The following is a 19016-nucleotide window of genomic DNA, read 5'->3' as shown; positions in this document are numbered from 1 at the left end:
TAGAAGCTGACAAGAAGACCGCCACTGACAGCGGTTGGCAGCCATATGTTGCACAGTTTCCAACCAGGCGCATTGGCACAGGTCACGGGCTCCGTTTCGGTACCATCAACGAATGACCACTCATAGACTGTTTTTAGATAACCTTAGACTCTCTTTCGTTGTAGGTTGACAGAATCAGACGTATAACTGTTTGTCAGGATTAAAATCCTAAGATTTACTATGCGATCGTAAAAAGGATCTTAGTGTGGTTTGCTCCGAAACGAATCCACGCAGAGATCATTAGTTTGAGTACCAATGGCATCCTAATGGAAGCTCGTTTAAGGAAAAACCCCATGAGTTTAATGTGGACTATCCAGACAATTTGAGAGGCTAGCAATTGTTTAGACTCCAGTTCACCCGGTGTTAATGTTCCCTAGCAGTAAGTTCGTACGGTGCAATAATTAACAAATCTTCATCAGTAACAACAAAAACCTTTTTTGGACCGTCTATGCTCCATGGCAGGAAAGAGTTACTACCCAGGAAGAAAAAGCATAATCCCATCGGGAACACCTGTAGAAGAGAGTTTATGCACCACTTTAACGCTCTCTAGTGCTGTGTTTAACCAAAATCAAATATGCGCAACTATTTTTTGAAAGTTTGAAATTAAACAAACAAAATTACTTGAGGTTCTCAGATCGCGAACTATACAGTCAATGTTGTACGGCTGTGAGACTATTCGAGCAGCATTCGAGACTATTCGAGACTATTCGAGCCTATTCGAGCAGCGGAACTGAGACGTCTTCAAGCGCTCGACAATCGTTGGCTCAGAACCATGGCTCGTGTGAGTTGGTGTCGGCGAATCTGTAACGAGGAAGCTAAAAAGTGCGTTTTCAGTCGTGTAACGGGTATTTCCACTGAAGAATGTGTCCAGCACCAGAAGCTGCGTTGGTTGGGACATGTGTTGCGTATACCGATCCATCGTTTGCCGAAGAGAGTGCCGTTTTACATGCCCAACTCAGAGTGGCGTAAACAGAGAGGTGGCCAACTCTTGACTTGGGAGAGGAGTATGAAGGAGGTCACGAAACGTCTGATTGCTGTCGGTGCTACTCGCCTTCCAGGATGGGGACTGCGTGACCCCCACTTTGTCTGGTTGGAGACGCTGCAATATATGGCTATCAACCGACGTTAGTGGCTTTCTTGTTGCCAGTTTCTATCCAGATTGCCCTAATGAGTATTTGGAAATGTAGTAACCTTGGAATGATTGTGATAAGCTAGCACCAAGTCCCTTTCCCATCCGCCTTTATTCTTTTCTTTACAATAAGGCTTTCAAGTGAATCATAGTTCTACGGCAAAGAAGCATCAGTGTTGGACACTGGTGTCATGCTGTCAGTGATGATGATGATGATGATGATGATGATGATGATGATGATGATGATGATGATGATGATGATGATGATAACAGCCAATGTCTTCCCAGACTTGGCCCTTTCATTTCTGCCCCTATTCCTTTGTTTCGTTGCTCATGAGTTATAGCGTTGCCTTCTGGATGTTCCACACTATATGCTGCAAGGAGAAACCTCTCGTTAAAATGCTGACCTAGTACGTTCACGTCATTCCTCAGCCCTCCGTTATGCCAAAGATTTCTGAAAAAACGATTCAGCGGGAAAATATAGGAAAGAATGAACTACTCACAAATTATTAGCCTATGCCCAATATTCACTCAGAGGTTACTTTTAACTTTGAGCTCGTAAAAGTCCTTAAGTAATCATGATACACAGATTGGTTCCTTCATTGCTACCGGATAGCACTTAAAATCTGATTTTCAAAAGTATTTATCTCTTGAGATTCTAAACGGAAACAATTTTGTAACCTTAACTTTTCTGGTGGGTTTGGCCTGATGTATGTTCTGTGCGGGGTCAAATTTTATCCCCCTGTGTATCAGTCTCATGTAGTTAACTTCAAGCGGTGAGGAGAAGCTGGTGACGAAGTTGGCCATCTAAGTAACTACTTCAGAATGTCCCGCGGCAGTTTTCGTCTAATGACATAGATGAATCGCGCAATCATGCTTCAGTTTCGTGACGTACACCAAAACATCATTCTGTGCATGGTCCTCGAGCTTGGTTGCCACCGAGTAGCTTGTCAGCTGACTCTGATTGTGGTCTAACATAAACAGTGGCATACCTACGTGCCGAATCACGTCAAATTCAGATCTAAACTGTGAACGAGGTGACCGGATTAGTATTTGCTTAGATGGGACGCTGTGAAGCTAGTTTGGGGCCCTGATGTCCTAGAGGCTGTTACGGTCTTTCTGTACTGCCGTTGGTCTTAATCGATAGTTGTGACTATTTTTTGAACAGACGCATAAATATTCACCTGAAGTTGACTAAAGTATCCCCTAACACGGGACCCAAGTAGCCGCACCCACGCACCCATTCTAGGTAGAGAAAGAAGCTACTATACTGTCCGTCAGAAAAGCAACCGTCCCGGTAGGGCGGTTCTGAACTTGAGAAGCCTCAAAGGTTCACTTCGGAAATCTACACATTTTCTAATTTCATGGTTTTTGAAGATTTGTCAATGGATAATCAGAAACGCCTCATGAACCGAAGAGTGGCAAGCTAGGTAGTCTAGATATTACCGGTACTCACACAACTATTAAATTTGATAGCAAGCATTTTACACCAAAATGGACGTTTTTTGGAGAACATCACGCCCTGATATTGCATGGCTGGCCCCGACCAGCATTGTGTGTGAGTAATCATTTTGTTAGTTCTGTGGCACCAGTTTTGAGCCAGGTACGTAGTAGTTTAACCAAAACTGTATCAAAGTGATTCATTCTGGTAAAAGTTACTGACGAATGCCTCCGAAATCTTTCATATGTTTTTAGGCTGAGCATGAACAGGAAGTCAAAATGACCCACTGTCATCGTTCAGCTTTTTCTCCACTATGTCTACTACACACTGATCTTGATTTCTTTTCTTCTATTTTCTGTGTCGTACAGCGCGATTCCCCGTTTTTGTTATTTTGGTTTTGCGTCACTGCCACCTTTCTTGTTTTCGACCTGAACGTAAACCCTTCTTTGACCTTTTCATCGGACGTGTTGGTTAAGTCAATACGTGGTTTCGCTATCTTGTAAACACGCTGCATTGATTCGGTGTGAACTCTGAGATCCCGTTAGGAATTGATAGTTCTTAAACAGGTGTATAGAAACCGGCGTAGTTCCACGATTTGAGGTTTGTGTAGTTTGATTATTTTATTATCGTATTTATAGTACCGCATTTTCGGGATAAGTTCCCTTTGAACGATTTCGCTTCTGGGATTTCGTGCGTAACTAAACGTGGTTCAACAGACTTCTGGAAACGATCTATAATGGATACTTGTTAACATCCTGTTTGAACTACAATACTGTTTCCGTCAAGACTTTGACGAACCAGAATGGATTGGTCTCCTTAGAGGTGTGGTCATACATATCAGAGGCCTTTCCATCTTTCGCCCAACCTTCTTTGAGCTCCCCTACGTGTTTAAAACCGTTTGCCATTTGAAGTATGTATCTTGTTCTTTCTTACAATACTTCTTCTACCAAATAGACTGGTGGATTTTGTTCAAACCAGTGAACAAACTTAGCAACTTGAAGCAAATGTGACATTGTGGCTTTGTGAAGACAGGATTGATTTGTTTACAAACTGCGTTCATACATGGGATCAACCTCCCAGTCCCGTTTGGAACAATGAAAATTCATCCACAAAAAGCTTTCTTAAAAAATTAACGAGCACCCGACTCTCCAGACATTAAAAATCGGTGGGATTTGTGGAACTCAAGTCATGTCAAATGCCAAGTAGTAAAACAGATTGAAGTACTTCTTCCTGGATGTCAAAAATATCAAGGCCTTTGTGTTTCCTCTGGTTGTACGTGAATCAGATTGTTTACAATAATCTTTCTTCTAAACTGAGTGCGAGTGAATCACAGTAAACTGTGGAATAGTTATATCTTTGTAATGTACTACTCATAAGGTTGCTGAAAATCCATCAACAGCCCACGACCGGTTTCGCCCTTTTTTGGAAGAGTTAGTCCGATTGAAGTTGTTAATTAGGTAAGCCGTCTGGGTGGTCCTCCTTCAGTTAATCTGTTTGGTCCACGCCAAAGGGTTGGAGGCAGTGGACCTGATTTTCAATCTTTGTATTAATTTCGGAAACATATTTTCTTGACCGTCCCTGAATTCAGACGCCAAACCGCTAAAATGGTCGATGGTTGTTGAAATTGTAGAATTTACTGCTTTCGTTCAAAGATCTCTCCTTCCAGTGGGTTTCAAATAGCCATCGTTCTATTTGATTCGGAATTCCCGACAGATGAATCAATCGGTCGACAAAACCAAGGTTATTGCGCCACTGCTACACGCTTCAGGCAAATAAATCACACCGCTCAGACGTGATAATTCAACTCCGCCGGTGGGATAGCAATCACATGCTTTGCTCGAACGTGATTGGTCCGTAATTCAAATCACGATACAAATATGCCTTGTTGACGAGATCTGATGAAAACGAACCTTATAGAAATTTTTCTAGAACAGAAAAGCTTTTGGGTAATATTGCTTATTGAAATTCTTCACAGAAGCTCCAAACATTTGAATATTGCAGCGTTGGTTAACCTAATGTCGATTTTTCTCACTCCATTGATAGATCGCCTGTTGTTTGAACTTGCTACTTGATTCTGTCGTCAGTAGTGCAGTGGCTTGCTTATCCACCAGCGCTTTCAAGTAGAGTTGTACTCCTCTTCACTGGCCACTCAGAAGACCGTCGAAAATGGTAACTCCTGGAGAGTAAAAAACATGCGGTGTATCGTAATCTGGCACTTATCGTTAGAATGAGCCATACTGTAGCCGTTAGTCTTGTCCTCTGGCAGGGACGGTTTAGGTCACAATGTAGGAACATACTTGCATTTGCAATCACCACGGTATTTCCGCAGAAGCCATCAAAATTTCTCAAAACGGAGGACTGGCTATTCTAGACGTGAGTCTAGCCCCAGTTACTTTGTTCTCGTTAACCCAACCATGAGTTATATTTATGCTGCATACCTACAGTAACTTCATTCCAACTTCGATGACGTAGATTTTTCGGAACGGAAACAAAGTTTCACAATCGGTTGCCTATTGTTCACGTGAGTAAGGATACGTTAGCATTTGTTGTCACAACAAAGCTTAAAAAACACTTGCAGCCGATCGATTCATTCCGATGCACCTGTGATTAGTATCATTGTGAGACTCGTCTCCCCGGAAAGTTTCACGCCTGCGCTATCATTGATTATGTTGGCTTTGTTCCCGCTTGGCTATAGTTCACTTTAGGTCGATCATGAGCAAACTATAATGAGTTATGATTCAAGGACAACTCTGTGAGGAAGCTCACAGATTACTTCATTAATTTCAGTTTTTTTTTGGTTGTTAAACCGCTAGTTTGTAAGGTCATTTTGCGGAGACTGTTTTAAGGCTGGAAGTGACTTGAAACTTTACAGAAAAACATATCTTGACGATGAAGTTCCGTGAGTCATCGCAATTTTTTGTGACCTGAAGCCACAGGGAAGATTTATGGTTTTAATTCATTCGTGACTCTTTTCATAAATAAGTCCACAAATTATCCATAAATGAACAAATTCCATAAATCCATAAATAAATCATCGCTGAAGAAGACTAGGTTGCAGCCATTCAATAGATATGGTAATATATTCGTTCATGACCGAAAACAACTATGTTGGATGTACTCACAACGCTCCCCCAAGTGTTATTCCTTAATATTTGATTATAAATATTTGTGGACTTGCCTAAGTGGAAGGTCTTGAACAGAAATTCACCGACGAATGATGGTGAGAACGCCCTAAACGCTGAGGACGCATAAATTGAGAGTGTACCGTATTAACTGTGTTGAATACCAGCCCGTGGGTTAGAGTGACCGATACTGAGTAAGCTTACTTGTTCAACTTCCTATCCTGGAAGGATTTTGGCCATTTGCGATTGGGTGTGTGATAACTGAGAGTGGATGGTACTGAGACCATGTTGTTAGTTGAGTTATCAGTTGACGGACTACAAAAGTAGGGCAACTGGTTGCTAGAGCAGTTCTGGTCAACTGGACTTTTTATATGACAAGCAGTAGATGCCAACACTCGGTAACTTGAATTAGGTTAGATCAATTTCCCTAGGTCGACCAGTCGATCGAAAAGGACGAAGTAAGGTTTTGACAAGTGGTTCGGGTGAAAGTTTAGGTGCACTTTCGATTTGACTGAATTTCATTTAGTTCCTTACCTCTCTGATCACGTGGCTAGGGTTAGCTCAGATTGAAAGCGGTTAGCAAAGCATGTTTCTTCTCACTCTAAGAGTCTGCACTGAGGTCACATGATATAGAAACTGGGTGTGGATGACCCTCAGACCAGATATTGGATGTTCACGTGTAATCACAAATGTGAACATGTGGACAATGGATGGTGACCCGTTGACCGTTCTGGTCATCCTGATCAGTCAAGAATGCTGGTCGTAATGCTGGATAAACACTATCATTGAACTTTCTCGTTCCTAGATTTATTGAACTATTTTTTCTGTCTTAGGTATAAACCGTTGGAAGTCGACGAAAAATACAATCGCTTGATGTAACAAGTGATCGAGGGAGAGAGAGAGGAGAGGCATTTTATACTCAACTTGCTGTCACCCTTAGCTTCCCTCTTTTCTTCCATTCTGATCTGAGCTAGTGCCGCAGATACGGCAAAGCGATGAGTGTAAATTAGCCTTATATCTTCATGTTCTAAAATGTGTCCCTGAGATCCCTGGTAAACCGTGACAACAGTCGCCAGGTTCGGTGGTTTCCACAACGAAATTTATACCTGTTCTATTGTGGAAGTCACGTGGTGCACTCACCACGTGGCTGTGACATTCATGGGCTGCTGGTACACTGAATAGTGGCACTGTGAAATGGCGTGAAAATGCCTCTCAGTAGGCGGTAGATCAGAAGTTCGGTTCCACTTGAGTCTTATAACTTTTTGGTCGTACTATGTACACTTAGGTTGCTTGTTTCAGAGACAGACAGAGGGTGATGGTTGAAACCGTAGCAAGCATCGAATCTGATACAGCCTCCTAATGTGTCCTCGTAGCGACTGAGCACTTTTTAAACACTGGAAGGTGTACTTCATCATCATCATCATCAACGACAGCATGACAGCTACGACTCTCCCGTAAAAGTACTAGTTTTAGATTCATGAAAGAAGCCACATACATTTTATTTTCAAATGAGTTACGCTCAATGAGCACAAACCACGTGATTTAGAGACAGCAATTCAACTCTGTTGGTTTACCTAGGCTGCGGAAGCAGTCGAGTACGTTTCAGATTACGTGACAGTATGATTGATTTTGTCTGGACATTATGTAAACCAACAATGGGACACGTGCCTTGCCAATGAGGAAATTTACCTTGGTTGTAAACTCTATCGCTCGTGTTCATTTGAATATGTCCCCCGTAGAGTGAGCTGAGTCCCACGTGTATGATCCCAAATGGGCTGCCAGATATGCGAGGCTAGAAGTTCATCTAATTAAGCACCACACAGTTTGAAAAACACATTTTCATAGAGTGTTTGTCAGTGAAGACCACCGAAGATCTCGGTAAATCGACAGTATGAACAACTACCGCAGAACAGTTTCATCCTTTTTGGAAATCATCATGAGTGTGCACCCCAAGAGTACTGAGCGGAGAGCACCGAAATACTGCGGTGCGCTCCATATTACTATACGGTCAGAAACCTGGCCGCTGAGCGCCGAGGACGGATAAAGACTTTCAGTGGTTGACCATCGATGTCTTCGGAACATTGCCCGAATCTGGTGGGAACACCCGATCAGCAATGCTGAATTTACACAAATGGTATTCGATAGGGCTCTTTTCGCACAACCACGTGAAGGGTGGAAGAGAGCCAGAGGCGGTCACACGATGACTTGGCAGTGAGTTGTGAAAGCCATTACCAGCAAACTCAGCTGCGCTGGTCATTGCCGTCTTCCTGGATGGGGACCCCGAGACGGGCCACATCAATGGTTAGAGACATTGTCAGACGTGGCCCAGTCGCGCCCCCAATGGCGCCCGTGCATCCAAGCTATTGCCTTCACTGCATAGCTCCATTCCCAATCCCCCCACTTGACAGCCCACTGAGAGTGCTAGATTTGTGCACCAATTTATCATCTCTCACCTGCAATGCGCAGCTACCTACCCCCTCCCAATCAACGGCGGACGAAACTGCGGCAGCCACGACCGCCCTTGCGCTATACTGAGAGAAATTCAGAAATCCAGAATAAGTGCACAGCACGGGTTTTGGACCAGAAGAGTTACTGATCTGCACTTCACATCTCTCAATCACTCTGCTTCACACCAACTTGGTGCTGGGCTTGTTTGAATTGGTAGAATACTTCCTTTTATGAACATACAGTCGGCCGTTTGAGAGTAGTGCCTGCTGAGGATGAGTTAGTGGGATACAAACTGCTCAGTGGCTCAAGGGAATGAGAAAACAAAGGGTTCGTGACAGTCAGCCTTGTGGCATGGTCTGAATCTGACGTGCAGTGAAATATTTACATGTGGCGCTTTATAGTCTACTCAGTATTGACTGAGGAATGAATCAAAGCTGATCAAACACTGGGTTTATTGTGCATGTTGTAGAACGGCACTGTTAGACAGTCTCCGATGTGTCCCTTTTGCCACCTACTACTCTGGATACGTGTTCCTGTTTGGGCCGACAATAAAGACATTTTGTTTTTTCTTCCTTACAAACAGTACAGAACTTTCTTCGGACTATTTGTGTGTTTGTTCAGCTTTGCCAAAAAAACTCCACAGCTTGTCCGATGAGATATCTTGAGGCATTTGTTGCTATTCCATTCGACATTGCGTGCAAATAGACTTTCCCGAGTACCAAAATTCGACAGAGATGAACACACCATTTTCCAATATGAGGGAGAGCTTCCATTGTCAGTTGAAGAAATGGCTAACAACAACACCCTCTGCGAAGGACTACCGAACAATTCAGCCGTTTCCGAATGTTTCGCATAACTTTTTTCAGAATAAGATGGTGGGATTTTATCACTGTGACCGGAGTGAATGTTGCAAACTTGTAACTGACACAAGTAACTGACGGTAATTGGGATGAAAAACACGTCATCAGCTGCTCCCATGCGACTTACATACTCCATCTAACGGGGCTGTTGCTGGAACAGTAAGAGGACTGTTTCCAACAAATAAGTATAACCCGCCTTCTCGTGTGTGGTTTGTTAGGTTCCTCATATTTGATCCTTTTTCTCATCCACGTTACATGTTGTAACCAGAAACATCATGCACTTTGTAGAAAGCTATTCGCTGAGTGAAAGAACCCAAGTTGAACATCGTTCGTGTGTGCCGCGGATAGTTCTACCAATACTACTCGTGAGAGGAAGAAGGCCTTCGCTGAGGAGTTAATAGAAAATGCCAACTGACCAGTTACAGACTATTGGACAGGGAAGCAAGACTCTCATTTACATCTTATTTACAAAACTGGACATCCATCTTCTCCTGAACGCGTCTTCTTGAACTTTCCTGGACATTCGTTGACTCCAGTCATTCATTGCTCAAATTCAAGCCGATGCTACAAAGCGACTCCACAAATTCCGCAACAGACCTCCTTTTTCAAGAGACGCAAAGCGAATTTACAAGAACAAAACATACTACTCGCATGCCTCCCTCATCGGTAGTATCACCGTTGCACTGGTAGCGCCAGCAGTTTGACATAGGGATCGATTGGTGAATATGGATCATTGGCATAGAGCGGCATCTTTACGTTTCTTCCCTCTCATCCTCTAGGAAACCGAGAGTTTGTGGAATCCTCAACTAGGCGCTGAAATGATGAAAACTCCGAACTGCCCTGATGGCTTGAAGGAGATCTTCTTTGCCCGTTTTTGAGTTATTTTTAATGCGAACTTATCGAGACTGGGCTGCTATTTTCCCGCTTTTGAACTCTTGGCCTCTTGACAGCCACATTTTCCTCCACAGTTGAAGAATACAAGTCACTGAGTTTCCTTTCCTTTGAATATTTGAGATCTGTCTTCTTGCACGTTCCGTCCACAGGGAACGTCAAGATGGGAGAAGAGCTGTAGTTTCTTCTATAGTAGTTCACTTCTGTTCTGCCGACTACTCTATCCCACCGCATCAGTAACCAGAAATCACGCTAGGTGGTTCAGATGTACAATGAACTACGCGTCATTCGTAGAATTTGGTCGAACTCTCTTTGTTTTTCCTCGCCTTAAATCCACGGAGCGAAGTTTGGGAATTAACCCCTAAAATCTTCCGACCACTAGAAAAATAAGTACTCTTTGTGAAATAGAAAACCATATTAGACTCCATGAGACTTCGTCTAGTAAACTAACAAACCATTCTTGGCTTAGTTTTTGTTTTCACGGCTGGATGAAAATTGACGATGTTGCTTCTCAGCCGCTCATGACTCACTAGCATGGTGTTCATTTCCTTCCCACTAAAACTCTACAACACGCAATTAGGCCCTAAATGAAACGGCAAAAAATGCATACTTACAGCGTGAGCAACTATCACGTTGCCGATGATTTAAAAGTACGATTTTCAGAATAAGCGGAGTAATGACAATATGGGTTGAAGAGCAGGGCGAGGGAGAGTCTGAGAGAAACCCATGGAGATATCGAAGAGTCAGCTCTTTGAGAAAAGGCCAGGATAGCGATTGACTGTTGCGATTTGGTTGAATACTTAGGTCACCTTATATGGTCGGAGCACCATCCACAGCATGACATCAGTGTTTAACACCGATTTTTCACTGCCGTACAACCATGATTTATTTAAAAGCCTTATTGTGAACAGAAGAATAAAGGTGGATAGGGGAAGGGACAGAGTCCTAGCTGACCACACTCATTTCAAGGTGCCCACACCTCCAGACACTCAGCCAGCCAATCTGGACGCCATTCATAATTTTACCTAGCGTCATCCCAATTTCGCTTCGTTGCAAGGTGTAAAAGAATTAAAACGCTGTTATTCTCCAATCACACGTATCGTCCCCAATTTCTGGTTCATTGTTTCACTGTCACGTTCAGCACGTATCTAGAGCGATGAAAATCCCAATGCCCTTTTATTTTTATCCAAACGACCTTGTTTATGCACCACGGCTGGTCTTTCCCGTAACAACAAACCTAACCATAGTTTCCGACATGAGAATTCAGCTCTTAAAATCGATTTCAGGCTGACAATGGACACAATAGTTGCCGTGGCAACCAGGAGCAAAAATTATCCAACACTAGCCGCAAAGCTGCTCTTGACTCTCAGATGAAATAAACAGTGGGAAACCTTCAACCAGCTGGGAAACGCTTGGGACCGGCTGAGTAGTCATCGTTTTGGGAAAAATTTGGGAGCCTTTTTCCTTTGAAAAGTTTACCCACGACATGTTCTGAAAAGTAGCTTTTGTGATAGTGTGCTACTAATATCCCAACAATGATATCTTTCGTTCCCAAAGCTGATGATTAGAAACAGTATTCTCAAAGCTGTGCTGTATCCGGAACAGAGTTTTCTGTATCAATATCCTTTTCATTAGTACATTTTTGAACAAGTGAAACTAAGAACCAGATGTATAGACGTAATACGCTACTCATAAGGTTGTTGAAAATTCTTCGACAGCCCACGAACGGTTTCCTCCTTCTTGGGGTAGGTAGGCGCGGTCCCCGAGTTTCCGTCAACCTTATGTTCTACTTGAAGCCAAATTGCACGAACTTAGCGAATATACACTCATTTGCAAACTAATTTGCTCTTTCGAGAGACTCACCTGGAACCCAGCTGAATCTCTCGTTTGTGATGTTTCCAGGCAACTGAATGTGCTGCACCAGACAGCCTCATGTTTCAGTCGCCACGATATTCGAAATATCACGATACATATATATTTTGCAATGCACTACTCGTAAGGTTGCTGAAAACTCCTCGACAGCCCACGACTGGTTTTGCCCTTCTTGAGGCTCATCAGGTAGGCGTGGTCCCCAAATTTCCGTCAGTCTTATGTTGGTTCTGATATTAAGAGCTGGTCTGTTCTGTTTTACGCACATAACAACCTACGTTACTTGTCCTCCCCTATCTATTCTCTAACAGCTCAGTTCAAGTCAGCTGGTCTCAGTATATTCAATTGTAACTGGTCAGAGATCTATGACTTCACGCAGGACACTGGTGCGGAAAGCAACTTTGAGCTGCTGGGTCCCGAGGAGGCTGATGCAAGAAAGTACATGCTCACACCAAAAGAAGCTCTGGAAAACGAGAGCAAGAAAAATGATTCGCAAACTGGTTAGTTTGAGTTCATTTCCCCGCTGGATTCATTCGGAAGACATTGGTGATATTTGTATGAACCTTACCCTCATATTACATGCATTCAGAATCCCTTAAGGTCTTATCTGTTCCACACCAAACGATTACATCCGCCTTAGAATCGGATTACACGTGAGAATCTGCGGGTTCTCACAAGGTAAGTCGATTGTTGGTCGACCTCAGACTTCTGATGTTTCATCAGTCTATGCCAGGAGATTGAGAATCAGTTAACAGATGTCTCATACTTATTCTGAATCATCGGGTTAATAAACTTTACCATGACCAAAGTCATCTAGCAATGAAGTGATCACCTCAACTTACAACTCGAACACCTCTCAACTACCAACTACTCGTCAAACTCAAAACTACCCTCAATCCATACATCATCGATCGTAGCCAGAGTTGACCAGTGGAGGTTATAGGATTTCTAAAAAGCCGAAGACCTTGGAGGAATGTGATACCCTGGCGAAAATCCCGTTTACCGGCAATGTGTGAATCGCTTTAGACGTTGTTCTGCTGCATGTGGGGCGTCGCACTGTTCAATGAAGGAGAACAGGCCTGTAAGGCACTACTCGCAAGTTTGCTGAAAATTCGTCGACAGCCCATGACCGGTTTCGCCCTTCTTGGGGCTCATCAGGTCGGCGTGGTCCCCGAATTTCCGTCAACCTTATGTTGGTTCTGATATTATGAGCTGGGCTGTTCTGTTTTATCATTTGCAAACTAATAAGCCAAAATCCTTATCATACTACCAATGTCTTGAAGTAGTGAGAAAACCACATATTTCACCAAATTAGGGGGGAAGGTGAGCTTCACTCAAGCATGAAGTTGCATTGACCAAATACTCACGTCGCGACAAGTTTCACAGCACACGCTTAATTCGGCTTAACTCAGGTGATTTTAATTTTACATAGATTACTTTTAGTCCATCTTGGTGACATTCCTGCTCGCAGAATTGAGTCACATTCTCTTACGTATAAGGAGAGAAGAGTGAAAGGTTTTTGTTTTAGACTCTGATGCTTGGTAAGGATATCATTGATCACCTACATATTTTCCACTTTTGCAATGACGCGTTCCCTCTGGTCGCCGATCTACTATGTTTGCATGTGTGAATCATTGTGTTGGCCACCACTGACCGTTTGAACTGCTCAACCTCAATGGAAAACCCATTTATTAGGTCGATTTCTCTCAGCACTTGGGCTCCACTATCCGCCTAGATTTCAGTCACAACCTCGGAAGTGTCACATGCGGTTCCCGCACAAGGTGGATTCATGAACGAAAAGTCACCTCTATTTGTGGTAACCAATTTCACTCGGCACAAGTTGCAAAACTCAAATGTGCGCAGAGTTTAAACGCGCCAATCGGGGAGAGTGGTCACCACAGTCTCATGGATCGTCAGCGCTAATACTCGCGTCACATGACCAGATTCAAGATTCCGGGCATCATATAAAATATGTAATTTTGCTGAACAGTGCAGGTAAATGAAAACGAGCTTCACCGTTTTTCTGAAGTGTGAACTAAATGAGGAACTAGTGTCAATAGAATGTGGTTGTATAAGTGCAAATCGATAACCGCCAGTCAAAACACGAAGGCAGGCTTATGTTCACTGTCTTGGTTGGTAATATTATGTGAATATTATGTAAATCCTGTTTCTTTGAGCATCCACCAAACTATGTTCACTGAGAATAGCCGAGAACACTTTGCTGGCGAGTCTTTGCACACAAAAAGTCTACGTTTGAATGCCTTGAAGGTCAGGTAGGTGAGGTCTTTTGTCGTTGTTGGGGATCGACAAATGACCGTCAGTTTCGAACCGGTAGCTGGCCATGCTTGTGCCTCAAATGAATTTTATGCGGGATTTTATTCGCGAAATTCCCCCATTATTTTTCAAACGCAGCTCTCTTCTCCACGCAACTTTGCCAAGTAATTTTTATTCTTTTGAATATGCCTGTTTTCAAACGTGGTCTAGGAGACAACATGTATTGCAATGTCTTCTAACTCAGTTAACGCGACTGACTGAAGAACAGTGACTACGTGACCAGAAATCCTAGTGGCCTAAAATTGGGACATTGGGCAAATCGATTCGAAACCGTTTTCCGGTCGATACGATTGTAGACTGGTGAATAAGTCTAAAAATTTCAGTGCTTTTACCCAAATAGCAAGTGCTGCATTACTGTGTGAACCATAAAGGATTCGAGATGAGTAAGGCTGGAACTCAGAATCTTGCAGCTGTATTAGAGACGAGCGTACCGGTCAAAACCAACTGACACGAACGTTGCAGGTATTTGTATGTGTATGTAAAAATTTGACAAGAGCTATACAGTTTAGGAATTCCTGTTTGATCACAAAACACGTAGAAAGCGTAAGCAAAACAGACAGGACCTACGCTGCTATTTGGGTTAATTACACAATAAGTGAACAGAAGGCGGGATATTTGTTACTTATATTACCCATGTCGTGCTAAATCTAGACCGAGCAAAGTATCGTTGCGGGCGACAAGCTTCGAGCAGCAGAACTGAGACGTCTTCAGGTGTTCGACAATCGTTGTCTCAGAACCGTAGCTCGTGTGGGTTGGTGTCGGTGAATCCGCAACGAGGAAGTTAGGAATTGCGTTTTCGGTTGTGCAACGGGCACTTCCATTGAAGAATGTGTACAGCACCAGAAGCTGCGTTGGTTGGGACATGTGTTGCGTATGCCGAACCATCGTTTGCCGAAGAGAGTGCTGTTTTCCATGCCTAACTGAAAGTGGCATAAACAGAGAAGTGGGCAACCCTTGACTTGTCAGAGGAGTATGAAGGAAATCACGAAACGCTTGGGTGCTGTCGGTGCTACTCGCCTTCCAGGATGGGGACCGCGTGATCCTCACTGTGCCTGGTTGGAGATACAACAAGATATGGCTGCCAACGGATGTCAGTGGCGTTCTTGTTGTCAATTTCTATCCAAATTGCCTGAGTGAATGTCTGGAGGTATAGGCACCTCGGAATGATTGTGGTAAGCTAGCACTAAGTCCCTTCTCCGTCCACCTTTACTCTTTTCTTTACAATAAGGCTTTCAAATAAATCACGGCTGTATGGTAATGAAGCATCGGTGTTGAACACTGATGTCATGCTGTCGATGATGATGATGATGATGATGATGATGATGATGATGATGATGATTATGATGATGATGATGATGATAATGATAATGATAATGATAATGACTCTGGTGATGAGAGATCAAACAGATATCATCCAACATATCGAATCTGTGCACATGCTATCCTTTCATTCCGTCTACTTACTTTACTTTACGGTTAACATGTTCTGCGTGAAGGCTCCAGCAGTACCTTAAATTGATGGGCTATCCATAGTGAGCTCGGTGCAGAGTGGTGCCAAGGGCCGAACCGGTACATGAAAGTTGATCCCATGAGGTCCACATCGGCCTTCTTGGTCGATAACCAGGATTTCTCCGGGTTTCTGACTCAGTCTGGTCGGTCCTACTCGCGGCTATAAAAACCTCAACTCTGATAATCCACTGTCAGTTTTACACAGCATAAGCTTAAACCACCGTGAAAGTCCTCGCTAAATGGATTCAGACAGACAAAACATTTTCTGGGGGCGTTATCTTTCATCCTCATCGACTGCCAAACTGACTCAACGGATCTTTCGTGTACGCCAAATACGTCTATGATTAAACGCTTGGGCACAGGACTGGGTCATGGCGTACATGTTAATAACGGGTGGTCATGTCTCCCAAGTTATCTACTACAAGTGGTTGGTTAAGAGAGGCGACTACGCCTCGGACTGATAATGCTAGAATGAAGCTTACACAGATAAACAGCACCTTCTGGATCCAAACTGTTCATGTTCACCTGAAATAATTAGTCTATTTTATCCACTTTTGACCCCGTTACCAAGTGGGGTTTTCTGCACTCGGAAGAAAAAATTGCTTCCAACTTTCACTGTTTGGATTTCGCAATATCGCCCTCTATTGCGCTCGAACACCAAAGGCATTTGGGGAATAAACAGAACAAGACCTAGAAGATTTTCTGCCCAGTTTCCCACTTGTTTACGTTTCCAAAACGATCGTCTTTCACATTGTTACTAATGGCATTCGTGTGTTACTTTTTTTTTAATGGTGCAGGAATTTCGTCAGAAGAGAAAGCAACCCGCTTTAGCAAATGTTCTTAGATGCACGCAGTCTTTGACGTAATAACTTACCCAGCTTGTCTGGAACCATGCAAAAACTTGTTCAAGCCCCCACATTAGGTGCTTTGCCTTCAATAAAAAACACAGCATTCTTAGCGATGACCGGCGTTTTTCCATTGGTCTTTCAGTAGCCAACGTCAAAGTATTTGACAGCGCCAACAGAATTAACTGCTTGAATCGTGAGATTTATAGACTACGAGCACTTGATAACTGGTAGTTTTCGCCGCCATATACGACCAAGAGTTGTCCTATTTATCAGACTTACCGCCCATCCAAATTCTGAGCTTTTTGAGTCTCTTGATCTGTGGAAAAATAGGGCTGATGTAGTGCTCAGATGAGAGTATGGAGCAGATGACGTTCTATCATCGAGCTAGCCTTGAACAGTTTTCCGTTCAAAGGAAGTAAGTTAATCTTCTGAAATTCACTCCCGGATGCCTGAAGGTTCCATATGTTAGCGTAACAAAAAATGACTCATAGACGTAATACGCTACCCATCAGGTTGCTGAAAACCATTCGACAGCCTACAACCGGTTTCTCCCTTCTTGAATGAATGAGAGATTCAGCTGATTTCCGGGTGAGTATCCCGTCAAAACTAAATTGGCATGCAAATCAGTGCATTTCGCTGATTTGTTGCTATTTGAGTTCAAGTAGAATATAAGGTTGATCGAAACTCGGGGACTGTGCCTGATGAGTCCCAAAAAGAGCGGGACCGGTCGCTGGCTTCCAAAAGGTTTTCAACAATCTTATGACCGGTGTATTGTGTCCATCTACGTCTCGCGATATCTCGGATGTCGTGCCAACTGAAACATGAGGCGGCCTGGTGCAGCACATTCAGCTGCTTGTAAACATCACAAACGAGAGATCCAGCTGGGTTCCAGATGAAACTCTCGTAAAACCAAATTAATATGTAAACGAGTGTGCTTCGCTAATAATTGAATTAAATATTTCTGTCTTCATTCTCCCGGACAATGAATGTCCATCCTTCAAGTATTCGTTATTTTGTTGTCCTTAGCTTGATCATGCGAATCGGCACGATTGTCCGTGTTTCGCAATTCTCGTATCGATCAGTTCAGCTTGTAGAACTATCTGCCCTAGTTGGTACTTCGCACAGATACTGAATAGCTACAATGCAAAGCCGATTCAAAAGAAAAAATCCAGAAACGCTTTATTATATGCATTGATAAGCTGTGCATGGAGAAAGAGGCTAAGCCATTTTGGAGCTGACAATGCTGTGACCCACATAGTATTGCCATGTTCAGCTGCAAAAAAGACCAAGTGCACTTTGTGAAGCTGTTATAGCCACTACAGCTTCGTTCGCCGATGACCCGGGGAACTAGACTGGATAGCCATGCGCTGGAGTTGGTAGCTGATATAACTGACACGTGGATACAGGTGTTTCTTTGGGCTATTCATTGGGGAAATCCGGGTAGGTATCAGTGCATTGAAGGTGACAGCTTGGATTCAAGCGTGCCATTGAGCGCGGACTGGCTTATATCTGTTAATTTCACTAGCCATTGATATGTCTCGTCTCGGGGCTCCCATCTAGGGAAACGATAATGACCAGTGCAACTGGTCGGTGCTGACAATTGCCTTCATACCTCAGCACCCTTGGTGTTTCTTAATTTGAACAGTTATTAATTGAGCCAGCAAACTACATTTGAGTGGCCAGATTTGGCTTTTATGCCACACTCTGAACAGTGCGATGATTCTGGTCGGTTCACTTTAGACAGTGGTGCCCAGATAGGGAAGAGAAAAATTCAGGTAAATCCGCAACCACTCACAAGTAGTCAGGTTGTTTGAGTTCTGTCGTCACTACGCAGGACCCGACGGTAACCAAACCGTGGGTTTTACTGTGAATGAGTGCTTTAGTAGAAATATCGAGAGTCCTCTGACTAATAGGCTAGCTTTAAGGGTCCGTCCACTGGTAATTCAGAGGAGATTTAGTGCTGGCTGGAATTTCTTACACTTTCTTACTGAACTGAATTGGTTTTCTAAAGCGCAATCCTTGAGCAACTCTCAATTGTAATGGTGGTACAAGGTCACATACCTAACTAACAGCTGTGAACAACCCGAAACGAATGCCATGGTCTACGAGTTGTGTTTCACCAACAGCCATCCGGCAGATCAGGCTTATCCCCACTGTTGATCACACCTAGTTGGTTCTTCAGTCGACTAAACTGTTGCTTTATAGGAATATTATAGAAATAGGAATAAGAATACCTATATATAGGAATAGGAGTATTTATTCTCCAATGATGCTGGTTACCAATGCCGTTAAACTTTGTGGTATATTGTGCGTAGGAACCTCTGCTTCAATAAAAAGACGGAGGAATCCAAAACTCTTCGAAAACGTAACTCTTCGAAAGAGTAACTATCGTTTGTGATGTTCCCAAGCAACTGAATGTGCTGCACCAGGTTGCCTCATGTTTCAGTAACTACGATATTTGATATATCACAATACATGCACGGCAGTGAAGCATCGGTTTTGAACACTGATGTCATGCTGTTGATG

The 19016-nt window shown here is 43.3% G+C and overlaps 2 protein-coding genes across 2 annotated transcripts in view; one reads left to right on the top strand and one right to left on the bottom strand.

Annotated features, from left to right (window-relative positions):
* The window catches only part of T265_06861 (hypothetical protein), a gene marked incomplete at both ends in the record, with an annotated part of 29993 nt that extends 18129 nt beyond the window's left edge, over positions 1-11864 (bottom strand). Inside the window, 2 exons of the mRNA XM_009172243.1 lie at positions 8206-8257; positions 11794-11864. Coding sequence (XP_009170507.1) covers positions 8206-8257; positions 11794-11864 — 123 coding nt within the window. The remainder of the gene's footprint in view (positions 1-8205; positions 8258-11793) is intronic.
* The window catches only part of T265_06860 (hypothetical protein), a gene marked incomplete at both ends in the record, with an annotated part of 68196 nt that overhangs the window by 15354 nt on the left and 33826 nt on the right, over positions 1-19016 (top strand). The window contains one exon of the mRNA XM_009172242.1: positions 12111-12299. Coding sequence (XP_009170506.1) covers positions 12111-12299 — 189 coding nt within the window. The remainder of the gene's footprint in view (positions 1-12110; positions 12300-19016) is intronic.

Source organism: Opisthorchis viverrini, assembly GCF_000715545.1.
Source record: "Opisthorchis viverrini unplaced genomic scaffold opera_v5_148, whole genome shotgun sequence".
Taxonomy (NCBI): Eukaryota; Metazoa; Platyhelminthes; class Trematoda; order Opisthorchiida; family Opisthorchiidae; genus Opisthorchis; species Opisthorchis viverrini.
This window is presented reverse-complemented; position numbering and strand designations above follow the sequence as displayed.